At 49.7% G+C, this 16,085-nt stretch overlaps 2 protein-coding genes across 3 annotated transcripts; one reads left to right on the forward strand and one right to left on the reverse strand.

The window, feature by feature from the left end:
* Positions 1–6: 6 nt before the first annotated feature.
* On the forward strand, positions 7–7,530 carry RBBP4 (RB binding protein 4, chromatin remodeling factor). The gene is made up of 11 exons (XM_035345554.1): positions 7–162; positions 554–699; positions 2,002–2,175; positions 3,091–3,206; positions 3,360–3,520; positions 3,643–3,769; positions 3,876–3,953; positions 5,038–5,114; positions 5,219–5,276; positions 5,383–5,493; positions 6,363–7,530. Exons 1-11 carry the CDS (start codon positions 104–106, stop codon positions 6,426–6,428), a joined length of 1,173 nt encoding a protein of 390 aa, XP_035201445.1. The 5' UTR covers positions 7–103; the 3' UTR covers positions 6,429–7,530.
* Positions 7,531–7,964: 434 nt separating this feature from the next.
* On the reverse strand, positions 7,965–14,553 carry SYNC (syncoilin, intermediate filament protein). 2 transcript variants are annotated; one of them, XM_035345553.1, is made up of 4 exons: positions 14,406–14,553; positions 10,816–12,337; positions 9,615–9,739; positions 7,965–8,521 (listed from the first exon to the last, which is right to left on the reverse strand). In XM_035345553.1, exons 2-4 carry the CDS (start codon positions 12,328–12,330, stop codon positions 8,458–8,460), a joined length of 1,704 nt encoding a protein of 567 aa, XP_035201444.1. In that variant the 5' UTR covers positions 12,331–12,337; positions 14,406–14,553; the 3' UTR covers positions 7,965–8,457. The 2 variants fall into 2 exon arrangements, with proteins under 2 accessions (XP_035201444.1, XP_035201443.1); XM_035345552.1 differs by lacking the exon at positions 14,406–14,553 and adding an exon at positions 13,457–13,628.
* Between the last annotated feature and the right edge of the window lie 1,532 nt (positions 14,554–16,085).

Below are 16,085 nucleotides of genomic sequence, written 5' to 3' on the forward strand. Positions count from 1 at the left end.
AAAAAAAATATTAGCAGCCTTTGATGATGCAGTGGAAGAACGTGTGATCAACGAAGAGTACAAAATATGGAAGAAGAATACTCCCTTCTTGTACGACTTGGTCATGACCCATGCTCTGGAGTGGCCCAGCTTGACTGCGCAGTGGCTGCCGGATGTAACAAGGTGAGCTGCTCCTTCTCTTTAAACCACGATAAATAGTAAATCTAGGATCCTTTTTCACTGAAGTAGGACATTATATGATTGCTTCATGTCTTAATTGTTTTTTGTGTCCTTGCCTTGCCAACAGCAAGTTGAGGACCACGAATACTAGAGTCAGTGCAGACACTTTTATTTTGGGAAAATAAATTCTATCACTGAGAAGATATTTTCACACTCTTGATTTGATGCTTTTTTTCTTTCTGCTTCACCTTCTTTAAAAACAAAAGTCTTCTGCCAACACAGAAGTAAATATAAATACAACTTCAGTATCATCACTGTCATCAAAAGCTATTGCAGTCAGCTCGGTGTTTGTATGAACCCCTTTTGTTTCTCATATAAGTTTCTTCTCTTGCAGACCCGAGGGCAAAGACTTCAGTATTCATCGGTTAGTGCTGGGCACCCATACTTCAGATGAACAAAATCATCTCGTCATAGCTAGCGTGCAGTTGCCGAATGACGATGCGCAGTTTGATGCTTCGCACTATGATAGCGAGAAAGGAGGTAAGGGCCCTACCAAAGATGTCAACCAGGTGGAGTTTTAACCATTTCTTCCTCCTCCTATTAGTAGAATATTTCTTTTTTCTTAACATTCAGGCAATAAAATTCAGATACGACTCCTAAACTGGTCAGTTTATTTCTAAGTGGTATCCTTACTTAATAGACAAACACTGTGCTTGATGTATCTGCGTAACGTCTTGGTAGACCTACTGGAAAAGTATGTGGGGAACAACTTCACCCCTCTGTTTTTCATCATGAGTTGACAATGAATTTCATGGAGTGTTGCTTACCTGGTTTTTATAATCATTTGTGCATTATATAAGCTCAGTGAGAAAGTCACTCACGTAAAAGGATGCTTTATTTCAGAGGAGTGTATCATTACAGATGTTCTCCTCTAGTCTGAATTCTGCTGCCTGATACTTGTGCCCGCCTGACTTGGATAAAAAGATGACTGTATTTTGTTCAGTGTATCAGCCTTGAATTTGATGCTTTCTGTAATCTTAGTTGGCTGTCAGCATTGCTACAAGTTAGGCACTTCTCACTTTTGTTTGCTTGAATCAATCTTTCTACGTGGTGAAAGTCCTCAACCACCTAATGTTAGCTTTTGTTTTTACCAGAAACCTGGATTATGCAACTTGTGTTTTGATCATTGGGCTTCTTGGAGTTATTGATGAACACTGTGTTGTCTAATAAGTACTTTGTTTCTATTCTATCTTGATATTTCTCAAAAATACACTGTTCTGATTTAAAAAGAAACAAACAACAACAAAAAACAGGAAAATTGCAAACCTTCTTTTTGCCAGAACGTTGCTGTGCAAGTTCATTAAAATAGTAAGTTACTATGACTAACTATAGAGATACAAGGTGGCTTCAGCAAGTTACATAGTCTCACATTTTGTGATAGCAATTTCCTTATACCAGAATTTTGTCTGTTCTGCAGTGCTGAACTTTGAAGTGCAGTTAAAACACATTCATTTCAGATAAGAATTTTAGGCAGGATGAATTTGGAGCTTGTTTTTTTTTTTTGTTTTTGTTTTTGTTTTTTTTTTTTTAGGAGAAAACAATCTTTAACTGTCTCTAAACTTAGCCAAAGTCCTGATATTTTTACGTTATAAATACAGATATTTAAGACAATGTGCCGTTTGAAAACTGCATGCTTCTAGTTGCACGTTTGCATGTTCTTGTGGCTATTCCCCCAGAATAAGTACTTGGTAGTACCAGGAACTGAGCCTGGATCTGTGTGTCCTGATCTGAAAATGACTAATTATTTACAACTATTAAATTCCTTTTTTTTTTTTTTCCCAGAGTTTGGAGGCTTTGGGTCAGTTAGTGGAAAAATTGAAATAGAAATCAAGATAAATCACGAGGGTGAAGTGAACAGAGCGCGCTACATGCCACAGAACCCCTGCATCATTGCCACAAAGACTCCATCCAGCGATGTCCTCGTCTTTGACTACACCAAACACCCTTCTAAGCCAGGTGTCTGAATCTTTGTCATGTCTGTGCTTCCGAGGTCATAAGAATATAAATGACAGCCTTTTCTGAAGAATTTTTTCTTAAGAAAAAGCTGTTGTAGTACAAAAGATGTTGGAAAACTTAAGTGGGTTGCATATCACTTGTGATTTTAGAGGAAAGTGGGCATTTAGTGTAAAAGGTTATTTTGTAGAGCTGTGAACATCCAAATCTGATGTGTATCAGTACAAAGGTACGTGTTTTGCTGTTTCAGTGTGTCTTGCCATGTCAGTGTATGCGATGGTATTCGGAGCTGTAGAAGGTGGCTTGCTGGAAATGATGTGATCTGCTGGGTAGCTGAACTGTTGTCTTGCTCTGTAAGGATATTACCTCTCATTTACTGATGAGCTTGGCAAGATCACATAGAGTAACTAGTTCTGCCAGTTGTGGGGAAGATCAGAAGCGTATTTATCGCTTTTGAAGTAGGGTTGGAGATGATGAGAGGAAGAACAATGCTCTACTCCACCAGCAGAATACTAAGAAGAATTTTATGAGTGGTAATTGAGTTGAGCTGCTGCTGTTCCTTCATCCAGGTGGATCATGTGAAGGTGGCTACTGGGCTGCTTTGACTCTTCAGCAGGTAGCACAGTAGTAATTTAGAAAGAGCCACTGCTAGGTCATCCAGCCTAAAAATTTACAGCTTTAAAAAAATCTGCAATTGTCTGTTAGGCCAAGCAGACAAACTGCTCTGTGCTGTCTGCCTGCATTTTGTTTTAATGAGGTGATTCGTAGGTTGGGAATAATGCTCAAAAGGACAAGGAGGCATCCTGTTGGAAATACAAAGCAAAGTTCAGTAAAGCACGGTAAAACTTAATGCCAGGTATTCCACGGTGCACTGAAAGCGATGCTAAGCGTTGGAGTTTTTATGCTGCTGCTTTACAGACCCATCTGGGGAGTGTAACCCTGATCTGCGTCTTCGTGGACACCAGAAAGAAGGTTATGGGCTGTCCTGGAACCCAAACCTGAGTGGGCATTTGCTCAGTGCTTCTGATGATCATGTGAGTACTTCAAGTGCAGACTGTACCCCCGCTAATACTTAATTTGTGATCCTTGGCAAAAGGTTAAAAATGTTTTTCATTTTGAGGGGGAGGAGGCAGGGGAGGTGAAGAGGATTTCTGTCTCAAGATTCAAATTTGTTTTATTTTTTTAAGACTATTTGCTTGTGGGATATTAGTGCTGTTCCAAAAGAAGGTAAAGTGGTGGATGCGAAGACCATCTTCACAGGGCACACAGCGGTAGTGGAAGATGTATCTTGGCACCTGCTCCACGAATCTCTCTTTGGATCTGTTGCTGATGATCAGAAGCTCATGATGTAAGTGGGGTAATGTCTTTAGAAACTGAGCATGTCTGTCTGTTTTGCTTTCCCAGCTGCCCCCAAGTCCATCAGTAAAATTGGATTTAAACCTTGATTTCCATTCTCCTTTCTCCTTACAGCTGGGATACCCGGTCAAACAACACCTCCAAACCTAGTCACTCGGTGGATGCTCATACAGCTGAAGTCAACTGCCTCTCTTTCAATCCCTACAGTGAGTTTATCCTGGCTACAGGATCAGCTGACAAGGTAGGTCTGCCTTGAACTTGGAACATATTTATTTAGTTTCTGGTGTGTAAATGTGGATGTATTTTATTGGTTACTTCAGAAAAATAATGTTTTTGTCTTTGATTAGACTGTCGCACTATGGGACTTGAGGAACTTAAAACTGAAGTTGCACTCCTTTGAATCACATAAAGATGAGATATTTCAGGTATAACAAAATATCTGTCTCTTATGCCCTTAGTTCTGCTTAGGTGGTTGGGGAAAAGAATGAAAATTATTCATCTCCTCTATGTTTTTGTTAAGTGTACTTGTGCTTAAAACCCTCGTGTTCTTTCCTCTCATCTGCTTATAATTTTCTGGTTTATTGTTGTGGAGATGTGTAGCTTTCGGGGGGGGGGGGGCGACTCCAGCACAGTTCAGAGAATCCAGGAAGCCAGGGTCGGAACATAACAAGGAAATGTTTGAGAGTTTTGTCCACAATGCTAAGAGTGAAATACTAGCAGTACGGAGTAAATGTAAATTATTCATGGCAGCAGATTGAAGCAGGGAGGCACAATGAAATGGCTGTAGTGTTTTCATCTTCTCAGCTTGGTCCTGTAAGAAGGTTTTAGCTGGACCATCTTGTGACAAAAAATAATTGCTAATTTTGCTGGTTGTAAATATAGAATGTTAACATCATTGGTAGCATGTGCTTAGCACTTACAATATTTCCATCTCCAACTCATGCATTAGTCAGAACCAAAATATGTAGAAGGATTTTTTTGTAGAAGGGTTGGTACTTAAAAGATTCTGTACGTAATTTTATTCAGAGGTAACTAGAGTCTTAAATGTCAGGTTAGTAAGCAGAATTGTCTTCTAATCTTGTGATACTACTAAGTGGTATGTTTTGGAGAGGTTTATCTCCAGCAGCCGTGGTTAATGTGAGCTTTTGGGCAGTTAAGCTGTATTACAGCGATTTTCTTTTCATGTGTAAACCATACTTACTATTTAAGGAATCTGTAGTTTATATCTGTGCAGTCCTTATTAAGGAGTAGCTAATATCCTTGAGAGTTGTTTATACTTCTTAACCTCTCCTCTAACGAACACCACATGTTATGTGTGGTACCATTTTGGTGCTCGAATGCCTAATCACTATCTTCGAATGTAATTGTTGGGCATATTTATATTTTGAGTTAATAGCAGTTTGCATTTTCATAAAGCTCTCATAAGATACAGTGGTGTTTGCTGTGAATATCAGCAATATTATGGCTTCTTAAAACTAATTTGCTTTCTAAATTCATCCTTGTCTGTAGGTTCAGTGGTCTCCCCATAATGAAACTATATTGGCCTCCAGTGGCACTGACCGCAGGCTAAATGTTTGGGACTTGAGGTAAATCCCAAATCAGTCGAGTTGTCTTGACAAAATCTTATTGATGAACTGCATCACAAACAACAAAAATAAACACACAACCTTTTCATTTTTTTCTTTTAAAGTAAAATTGGAGAAGAACAGTCCCCTGAGGATGCTGAAGATGGTCCCCCAGAGCTATTGGTAGGTCTTCTGAATCTCATTGATCGTTTTGACCTGTATCACTCATCTCTGTAACACAGATTTGAAAATGTTACCACCACCGTTTTTTTTCTTTCTCCTGTACTAGTTTATTCATGGTGGTCATACTGCAAAGATATCTGATTTCTCGTGGAATCCCAATGAACCCTGGGTAATCTGTTCTGTATCAGAAGATAATATCATGCAAGTCTGGCAAATGGTAAGTTGTTTGGGAAAGTGCAGGAAGTGGTAGATAAGAGAGTGTTGAACTGCCTGAATTTCAGCATTCCTGTTTTATTTACAGCTCTCAGAATGACTTGCTTTGTAGAGCTGCTGAAGTCTCAAATGGGTTGTGAAATCCATTTTAGATTTGGTAGAAACAAGGGTTTATAAATACTGAGAAACTTTTATTTCTCTATTTAAAAGGAGAAAAAAATGAGAGAGTACTGATATAGAAGTAATTTTTTTCCTTTTGTGTCTGAATGAAAACTGTTTTTTTTTAAAAAAAAAAAAAAAAAAGTGAAATTGAGGTTTCTGTTATTGTTGTAACAAATGAAATGATTGCAGGTGATATAAATATCCCCCTGTGGATGGAGAGGGGTAGTGGTGAACAGAAAAAGCTTGCTTGTTTAAATTACCAGTTGTTGAAAGTTTTGGAGAATCTTGTGCAGTTCGAATAACCTTTCAAAAGACCATTCTTCTAATTTTGGTTTATTTATAGACTGGTTCACAGAGGCTTTGTCCTAGCAGCATTCTATATAGTTCTCCTGGAAGGTGATGGTGCAAAGTAAAGGATGTATTAAACATCCGCACAGTCGTCCTAATTGAAATAAGCCCTGCAGTGGTCTCTACTGGTAAGAAGTCAGATTCCCACAAGCTACAGTAACTTAGAGTTTTGAAGACATTGTTATTTCCAGAAAGAAATCTGTGTTGCAGCTTTTATGTTAAGTAGCCGTGAGGGATCAGGGATAGGTAACTTACATGTGCAAACAAAAAAACTGCCACAACTTTTGGAAATGTTCTAGCAGATAGAATCCTGTTAAATGAGGTGGGAAGTGCTTCGACAATTCCTCCGCTTTTGTCTTGCAGGCAGAAAACATATACAATGATGAAGATCCTGAAGGAAGTGTGGATCCAGAAGGTCAAGGATCCTAGATGATAACTCTTCCTGTTTTTTAGTCTTTTTCCTTCTTTTCCTTCTCAACCTGATACTGACTTAACACTGGTTTTGAGACACACGTAGACTTTGTGTTCAGCCATCCTTCTGTAGATACCATCAACTGCTTTTTATCCCAGACAGTGAGTACTCCCTAAGAAAAGGGCTTAGCCCACTTAGCCCAACTCAGCTGGTTCCGCACAGTAGCTCCTTGGTCATATTTCCTACAGCAACCTCTTCTGTATAGAGCTGGCTGTCCTGTTTTAGCTGCTTTCCTCATACAGAGCAAACTTTTTTTCTCCTTATTTTGTCTTTCGCTTGCTACAGCTATGGGCTTTTGCCTAATTTAAACAAGAGTTAAATCAGTAGAGCTGCCAGAATATGCTTAAGCCAATGGAGATGATACAAGTGTTAATCCACTGGCAGTTCAGGAATGGAGTGTGGAAGGTCTTGCCCTGTTCAGTACAGCTCAGAAGTCTTGTGATTCCTCTAGTTAATCTGTACCTGTGTGGCTTTTTCTGCCTCTGCAGATACAAAAAAAAAAAAAAAAAAAGGGAAAAAAAAGACTAGCAGATTCTGACTTGAACTGAAATTATCTCTTTCTATATTTTTTTTTTCTCTACTGGTAATTCTGGGTTTTTCATTCCTTCCTTTGGTCCTATCCCTTTTCTCCCATCTGCTGGGTGACAGCAGTTTGGATACATCAGCTGTTCCTGCAGAGCATTGTTCACCTTCCATGTATCTTGCTCTATTGTGTGTTTCTTGAGCTGTGTTTTCACATATATTTCTTTCCTTTCTGTGAAATGGTTTTAAAAACTTGGGGCCACCAAGTTGTAAAGGTGTATGTTTTTACCAGCTGATGTCCCACAGATGGCATGCCCAGTAATCGAAAACAGCATTGGTAGCTGGTACGTGTAAAGCAAATTACAAATTACAAGTGGATGAACTACCTTTTTTAGGAGTCAGTCCTTGACCACTCGATCCTGCACATCTTCCACTAGGGTGTCCTGTTCCACCAGCAACCTGTTACTCTCCATGTTCTTCATGACTAATTGCGTGTAAGTGCTTCAGATGGAATAAATTTTTTCTACATAAACGCTACATTGCTGAGTGATTTTTGTGGTTTCCTTCTGCATTGACTATTTTCTTAAGAGTAAACTATTTTCTTCAGAAAGCAAAGAAAGCAAGCATAAAGCAAGGGTGTAATCTCTACCTGTATGTGTCCTGTGAGAAGGTGGGTGCTGGTATGTGTAGTTCTTACATTTATAGTGCATGCTTCTTCAACTCTTCTTGTTTCTGCTGCTTGCTTTGTACAATAAGCACTTAATAGCTCCAAGCAGTCAGGAACACAGGGGAGGGAGCGTGCCTTCCACCTGAGGTGTGCTGCTGTCTGAATATTGGGTCTGCCTTTAGCCCTGACACAAGAATGATTCTTTTTTTATGTAGTCTTCAGCATGAATAGTTGGACACCTTACACGCACCGCAGTTTGACACACAAGCTTATTTTTCTGAGACACAACTTTGAGAAATAAAAAGCTCCTTAAACTGACCTTTCTTTTCAGTGTGAGACTTTATATAAAGTGGAAACCTTTTATCCACAAGCTTCAGTTTCTGTGGCCCACGTTGGAGCATGTCACAATACAGCAGACAGCCCTTGAGTTACAAAAGAGTCCTGTTAAAAGGATAAAGCTTCACCTGTATGTAAACTTCAAAAATCAACCCCCAACAGTGCCTTCCCAAACACCTTCTGTGCAGGCTTACAATCCATCTACGGAACAAGACAAGATATATTTTCCAAACACAGCAAAACATACATTGTTATTTGTCATACATGTCCATTTTTCAGTGCAAGTATAATTTTTCTCTGCTCCTCTGTGGAAAAGCAGTTTTACTAGAAGATCAGCAGCACTCCGGCATTCCTGACTTCAGGCAGCCACTGTCCATCAGGCAAGATAAGCAGTGAAAGGAAACGTCCCCTGCAGTTGCCTCTGTCCTCTGCTTCTGCTGTAAAGAGGATGAGTGCTGTTTCTAACAGTCTTCGTCTGCTTTTTCTTCTTTTTTGCAAAGGTGTCCGTAGATTTCTAAGCAGCCCCTGTGTGGGTAGAAAGTGAATTTAGGGTATGGAATATATGAAATGTGTAACCTGTTCTGGCTGGAGAAAATGGGCAACAGAGACAGACTGCTTCTGAAAAGTCTTCCATTTCTCGATGTGGAAGAAGAGCAATCGGGTGACACTAAAACTGGCTCTGTGCATGGTGCTGTGGCCGTGCAGACCAGGCCAGCCCCTCCAGAGCCCTTGGCAGTCACACGAGCTACGTAACTCAGGTCCCCGATTCAAATGTGGAACTCGAGGTGTCCTGACATTTAAGAAACCTGTAGCCCTGTCGCTTCCAGTGATGGCAATTTGCAGATCCCCAGGCATTAAGAGACTGCAGCTGCATCTGGGCTTGGATGTTGGCCTCTGCAGCCTGTGACTCAGACAGACCCCACGCAGCAGAGACGTGGGGTTGCTGGGATCTGTTCAGAGTTGTAAATGCGGTTACCTCGTTAATAAATCCTGCAATGACTGCTGATACGACAGGCTGAAACAGGAAGATTGCCTTGCCCTGGCTTATCATGCTGCAGTCTTCCATGGATAAAGAACTGCAGCTGCTGGTGGTGGGGAATGCCCTCCCGTGGCGCGTGGGGAAGGGGAAAAAGTCATCCTACAGCGGCAGTAAAGCTCCAGAAAATGCTTAAGGATGTGTGCAGCTGAGACTGGAGTAACACACAACAATGCAAAGTCTGGTAAGTAAAATAGTCCCCAAACTGAGGGACATTTTCTGGAGCTTTAAAGCATCCTTTATGGTAAAGGAGTCTGGAGTGAAAGCAGCCGTGTAGGTTCATAAGCAGGAGGTGCTTCTCTCTGTTGAAGAGCATCTGCAGCAACGTTCCCAAACCGAGAACCCCGCTCCCTTCCATGTGTTCCTAGGGAAATATTTTTTTTTAAGTTGCCGCGCCTGCCTCTTGGAAGGCAGCCCCTGCTTCTATTTTGCACAGAACTTTCCATGACATCGCTACATGGCAAAGGGTCGGAGTTTCCACGGCCGCAGCCCGTGCCCGTGCCTTCCGCGTGTGCGGGGCGAGAAGCGCGAGGCTCGCCCGCTGCCAGCCCTCCCCGGCCGCCTCGGGACGGACAGACTGACTTGTAAATGGACAGCTCCTGGTGCAGGCTGCTCCGCAGTTCCTCCAGCTCCTGGTTCTTGCGCTGCTGGAGCTGGACGCCGTTCTTCAGCTCCTTCAGCCTGTCCTCCAGCTCCTCCACTTGCTCCTGGGGGGCGAAGAAGCCAAGACCGAGTTATGGGGGAGCAGCCGCATGCACCACGGGGCTCTGCCCGTCCGTGCTGTGCTCCAGGCAGGGGCAGCCAGGCCAGCAGCTGCCAGCCATGGTGTTAAGAAGCCTCTGCAGAAAAGCTTTGCTTTCCTATGAAGGTGGGAGCCAGGGCTGGAATGCAGTGTGTGCTTTGGCTTCCCTGCTGGCTGGATTTGTCCCTTACGCTGCTAGGTGTGCATTTGAAAAGCTGTCAGCACTGTATAAATCTAAAACCCTTGAGAAGATAAACAAAGGACTGGGAAAAAGAAAACGTGGAGGCACACCAGGGGCTCTCCGAGGTCCCAGCTGCCGAGCGAGGTGGGACCCTGGAGGTCCCCGCGCTGCAACCACAGCCCTGGGCAGACCCGGCCCGTGGAGATGCCGGCTCTGGACAGTGGTGGTGGCCAGGAATGTTGGCAGTGAGACGGGTGGCAGAGCCGCCTTGCCAAATGTGCTCTTGTGGATATTGAATTGCATTTTCTCTCTGCACGAGGTGATGCTGGGGATGCCTGGCACGGCCCCACGTCTCTTTCCCAGCACCCACAAGCAGCTCTCATCAAATGCTGAGCTGCGGTGTGGTGCTGGTGCTGTACCTGCACCCGCTTTCTGTCCCCTGGGGTTTCTGGATGTGTCTGCGCATTTCTGGGCTGACACAGCTTTACCTGGAGCAGCAGCCTGATGACCCATGTGTGGAACTGCCCTGGAGGTCTTCTCCAAACCCAGAATGTTTGCTCATGCCTATGTAATGGTCTTTTCATGCTGAGCATCCAGAACAAGCAAGGCACAGTGCTGCTGAGTCACCGAGTTTTAGACTTTGGGGCTTCTTCAGGGGCACGAAGTAAATCCTCAGGGAGAAAAATGTCAAGGAGGGGGACACATCTGACTTGAAACCCACAGGAGATATTTCACCTCGTTGCCCCTCCTTATCCACCCCACTCCCCCCTCATCCCTACAAGCTGGCCCTTTGACATCCGAGTCCTTGGTGTCCCCAGACAGGGACTCCCAAACCTGAACATGCCGCCGAGGATGCCTACCCGGTACTGCCCGACCTCTTCGTCACGCTTCTGCTTGACGAGGACGATCTGCTCCTCCAGGCTCCTGTTCTGCAGCCTCAACCGGCTGACCTCCCCCTGCAGGGGCCGCAGGGCCTCCTTCATCCCCTGCATCTCCCCCTGCAGCGCCTGCAGCGCCTTGGCCCCGGCCTCGCGCCGCTCCAGCAGCCGCAGCAGCTGGGGCTCGTAGTGCTCCTCCAGCCCCCGGCGGCTCTGCGCCACAAAGCTCTCGAACTCCATGGAGAGCCGGCGGCTCTCCTGCAGGTACTGGTTGTCCTCCCGACGTGGTGGAGCCTCCAGCCTCTGCCTCAGCGCCTCCTTCTCCTTCTCGCAGGTCTCCTTCAGGCGGGACAGCTCGCCAGAGAGCTGCCCGGCCTGGGTCTCCAGCTCGCCACGGTAGGCAGCGTGCTGGGAGAGGTCGTGGCGCCGGCTCTCCAGCTGGTACTGGCAGGCCACACACTCCTTCGTCACCTTGAAGAGCTTCTGCTTGATCTGCCGGATCTCATCCTTCAGGTTGTCTCTCTCCAGCTCCACCTTGGCCAGCAGCCGGCAGGCAGCCTGGATCTCCTCGTGGGCATGGCGGATCTCCTGCAGCGCCGGCTCCCGCAGCTGGGCCAGCTCCTCGATCAGGCTGTCACGCTCTTTCTCCAGCTGCTCCACGGCTTCGATACACTCCTGGAAGTAGTCGCCCAGCTCTTCAAGGGTGAGGCACCGACACTCCATGCCCTCTGTGTCCAACGGGGTGCCTGCCCCCTCCGCATCCATGTCCAGCGGGATCCCTGCCCCCTCTGCGTCCACCTCTGGTGGGATTCCTGCCCCATCTGTGTCCATGTACAGTGGGATCCCTGCCCCGTCTGTGTCCACATCCAGCAGGAGTCCTGCTCCATCCACATCCAGAGGGATCCCTGTCCCACTGGCATCCATGTCCAGCAGGATCCCTGCTCCATCTGCTTCCACATCTAATGGGATTCCTGCTGCATCCACATCCAGGGGGATCCCTGCTCCATCTGCTTCCGCATCCAGTGGGATTCCTGCCCCATCCACATCCAGAGGGATCCCTGTCCCACTGGCATCCATGTCCAGCAGGATCCCTACTTCATCTGCTTCCACAGCTAATGGAATCCCTGCTCCATCCACATCCAGCGGGATCCCTGCTCCATCCGCTTCTGCATCCAGTGGGATTCCTGCCCCATCCACCTCCAGTGGGATTCCTGCCCCATCCACATCCAGCGGGGCTCCTGCCCCAGCCGCGTGCTCACCCAGCAGTGGCCCTGGCATGCTGAGGTTCAAGGCAGCTTCCCTGACGTCCACCTGCAGCTCCTGGCAGGCGCCCGGGCTGCCCACGTGTGCAGGAGCAGCCCCCGCGCCCAGCGCTGGCTCTGAGGGGCTGCGCGGAGCCTCTGGATGTGGAGGAGTGCCCGCAGCCTCTCCCTGTGGGGCCGGGGCCGCTCCTGCTTCATCCAGCCGCGGTTCTGGAGGGGGCTCTGGCTCTGCCATCAGGTCCCTGCAAAGGAGAGGAGACGTCAGCTGGCGTGGTGACTGCCACAGGTCCCTGACCCCCCCGTGCAGACCGGGCAGTGGTGCTGCTTGTGTGGCCCGAGGACAACTTTGACCCACTCTGTTTGCTTCAATGTGCGCCAAAACAAAGGAGTGAAACCATCCCAAAGCAAATGACTGGGACAGAGGAAGAGCAAGTGCTTCAAAACCCAGCAGCACTTCTCCTGTCTCCACAATGGGGAACGAACCGCGTGGGTCACCCCAGCAGCACCACTGGCACCGGCATGATGGCAGCGGGGTGGCCGGCAGCTCTCACGGCACGGCCGGTGAGGCACTCCCAGTAAACGTGCTCAGATCCCAGCTCTGTGGCATAACCTCACGGCACGGGAATGCGCTGCTAAAGCGCAGGCGGGCTCCGTGCTGGCAGAGGCCGGAGCAGAGCACAGCACCAGGCCCGCAGCAGCCCCGGCGCTGGCTTTGCAGTGTCATCCGAGCCGGGCATTATCCCCGGCAGGCACCTGCCACTGCCACGACAAAACGCTCCCGGCTCACGTTTGCCTGGGTACTATTTGGGGCAGGAGCTGAGCGCGGTCTTGGGTCTGGCGGGGGGCTTTTTCTGCCACGGGGGCAGTGGGGAGATGCTCTCACCTCCCGGCCCCGCGGGCTGAGCTCATATCTCGTCATCCCCAAAGGAATGAGCGCGGGCTGGCACTGAGTGGCCTCGGCTCGCTGCAACGGCTTTAAGGAAAGAACAGATTTTCACCGGTACTTTCTCTCCTAATAAGGCAGTTTTCTGCAGCGATGACACATCGCAGCCTCGGACACAGTGGCCTGACCGCTGGGGCTGGGGAGCACGGGGAGAGGTGGGGAGGGGGCTGCGCAGTGCTTAATGTGCCCCCCTCGTCTGCCAGTGTTTATTTTTCAAACTTACCAACTCCGTGCTGTGCCTCTGGGGCGCGCTCCCCCTGCCACCCCCTCGTCCCCTCTCTGGGTGCCTGAGATGTTCCCTGGGGGGGCTGAGCCTCAGCACCCCCCTTCCAGCCCAGCACGCCGGGGTCTCACGGCACCCTGCCCTGCCCCACGCCCCCCCCAAGCCCCTCTCCCCCCACACCTCCCCAGCTCGTACCTTGCTCTCCAGGAGCCCGGTGCCCCCGGCGCTGTGCTGCACATGGGCTTAGCATGGGGCGGGTGGGGGTTATTAATACACGGGGCTGGAAATCAGACTCCCCCGGCAGCCGCTTCACCCGGCTGCAGCGCCAGCTGCGGGTGCTGCCGCCCTCCGCCCTGGGAGGAGGAGGAATAGAAGGAGGAGGAGGAGGAGGAGGAGGAGGGCGGGGAGGGCCATGCCTGCATCCCTGGCAGCAGCAGCCGCAGGGCTGGCTGCAGCCCCACATCCCCAGGGCATCCCTGCCAGACCCATACGGGGGGGACGTGATGGGGACGTGGGGGTCCCTGGGCAGGGGGGTCTCCCTGGGACTGCAGGGGTCTGTGTCCAGTGGGGGCAGCTGGAAGGGGTGCGGTGGAGGATGCAGCACGTGGCCGTGAATCGGTGTGGCCTTTTCCTGTGCACAGACTGGGGGCTCGGCGGGGCGCTGGCAGCACAGCGCCTCACTGCACTTGTTATTTATTGAAGCACATGAGTATATTAAATACTGGCACCTCATGGGCTCCACTGTCCCAGTGCCTGCAGAGCACAGCCCCCAGTTTCCTGCCTGTGCCCCCCTTTCTGCTCTCCAGCCTGGGGCTGGGGACCATGGCCGTGCTCCCAGGCGCTGCCGCTGCCCTCGCCGCTGCCCTTGCCACTTAGGGCTCTGCTTTCCACTCTTGCCCACCCATCTGCCCTCCCCACAGGACCCCAAACCCACCCTCTGGGGTACTATTATTAGCATGTAGTTATATGTAGAGCATATTTTAGATATATTGCCACATCGGCGTGTGTGCAGTGGCCCAGGGGGACAGCGTGGCCAGTGGGCTCTTGGCCCAACCACCCCCGGTGTGGGGCCGGAGGAGGTGAATGGCAGAAGCAACTGATTAAAGCAACGTTAATTAATGTATCAAAGCCAAATACAGCCTACCTCCACCCTGGTAGTGCCCGCTCAGGAAGTCGGCACTCGCAGCTCAGGAAGTCGCCAGCTTACGTGCCCCGAAATCGCCCAGCAACGCGCACCACAGCTTGCAACATCGCGAAATGCCACCCTGTCCCCGTCCCCGCGTCACCACCTCCGTCACCTTGCTCGCCGCCGGGTTTAAAATAACTGCTCTTGTCCATCTCCCGGGCCTGCTGGCACACGCGTGCAGGGGAGCAGAGCTTTAAAAGGAAAGGGAAGATTTGGGTGTTTGGCTTTTTTCAGCCCTGTTGCTTTTTTCAGCACAACCCACCTTTTTTTTTTTTCTCCCCGCTCTCTCTTTTTTTTCCATGAAGCGCCTCTCTTCGTGCTGAGACTTTTGACTCACTAGGAGAGGAATGCTGTTAATTCGGACAAGTTGTGCATATAAATATACATCTGTATCTGCGATTGCCAAGGGGAGAAACCTGCGGGTCAGGCAGGCTGGGTGCAGCAAACCCTTGTAGGGGATGAGGGGAGGACGGCAGCGCTGCTGCGAGCCGGCCGGCGTGCCTGGGCACCTGCCAGGGGACGGCCGGGGGGCTGCAGGGGCTCAGCTGTTCCCGGTAAGAGGAGAGCCCCGGCTGTTTTGTGGATATAACCAGGCAACGGCCGGCTCGGGTGTCAGACCCGCCGCAGCTCCGTGTCCCGTGGGGTGCGACGCCCTCGTGTGCGAGCCGCCCTGGACTTTGCTCCGGCAAACAGGAGGGAGAGCGAAGGCAGGAGCGTATCTGGGAGGGGAAATGTTCCAGCTGTTGGAACAGGATAAACCACGGCGTCTCCGGCCGCTCCTCCGCCTCCCGCAGCGTCCTGGCACCGGCCTGGCAAGGGCTGAAGGCAGCTGGGAGAGAACGGTGCGTGGCATCGCGGCGCCTGCCCTTTGTGCCCCTGCTGCCGGTGCTGCTGGCCCAAGGGCAGGGACGGATCCTGGGCTCTGAGGGCAGGGCTCTGTCTCAGAGCTGTCCCCCACAAACCTTGGGGACAGGCTTGGGGAATCAGGGAGGCTTCGTGGCCTTGGCAGCTCCTGTGGCTCCATTGGCGCATGCAGCACTGCAGGGCACCCAGCCTGCCCGAACCCCAGTGACTCCGAGGGCTGCTGCCAGCCCTGTGCCCCCACACGTGGCTAACAAGGGCCCGGTGCGGGGCTCAGCAGCCCGGGCTGTGTGCTGAGGCTGTGGGGGTCTGGCTGCGGCCCCATGAGCAGCGCTGGATCTGGCCCCGTGTGCGGGAGCTGCAGGCTGGCCTCGGGGGGAAAGTGTGATTCATCGCCAGAGCTGGGAGCGCTTCCAGGGAAGGATCCTGGGTGGGGAGGGCAGCTGCACCCTGCACCCGCTCCTGCCCCTGCCCTCACCTCCTGCCTCAGTTTCTCTGCTGAGAGCTGAGATGCCGGGCAGCTGTGGGGGCACTGCCATGGGAGCCAGCATGGAGCAAGCGCTGCGGTCATGGCCCAGGACACAGTGCCTGGGGCTTGCCCTGCTCCCACTGGACTGTCTCAGAACTCCCAGATAAGGATGCTCAGGGTCCGTGTGAGAGCGAGGCAAGGTCACTGGCGGGATGGAGGTGGAGGAGGAGGAGGAGGAGGAGGAGGAAGAGGAAGAGGGCAGTGTGGGCATAGACCCGAGTAGAGATGAAAGTGGGAGCCCAACGGCG

Source organism: Oxyura jamaicensis, chromosome 23 (genome assembly GCF_011077185.1).
Source record: "Oxyura jamaicensis isolate SHBP4307 breed ruddy duck chromosome 23, BPBGC_Ojam_1.0, whole genome shotgun sequence".
Lineage (NCBI taxonomy): Eukaryota > Metazoa > Chordata > Aves > Anseriformes > Anatidae > Oxyura > Oxyura jamaicensis.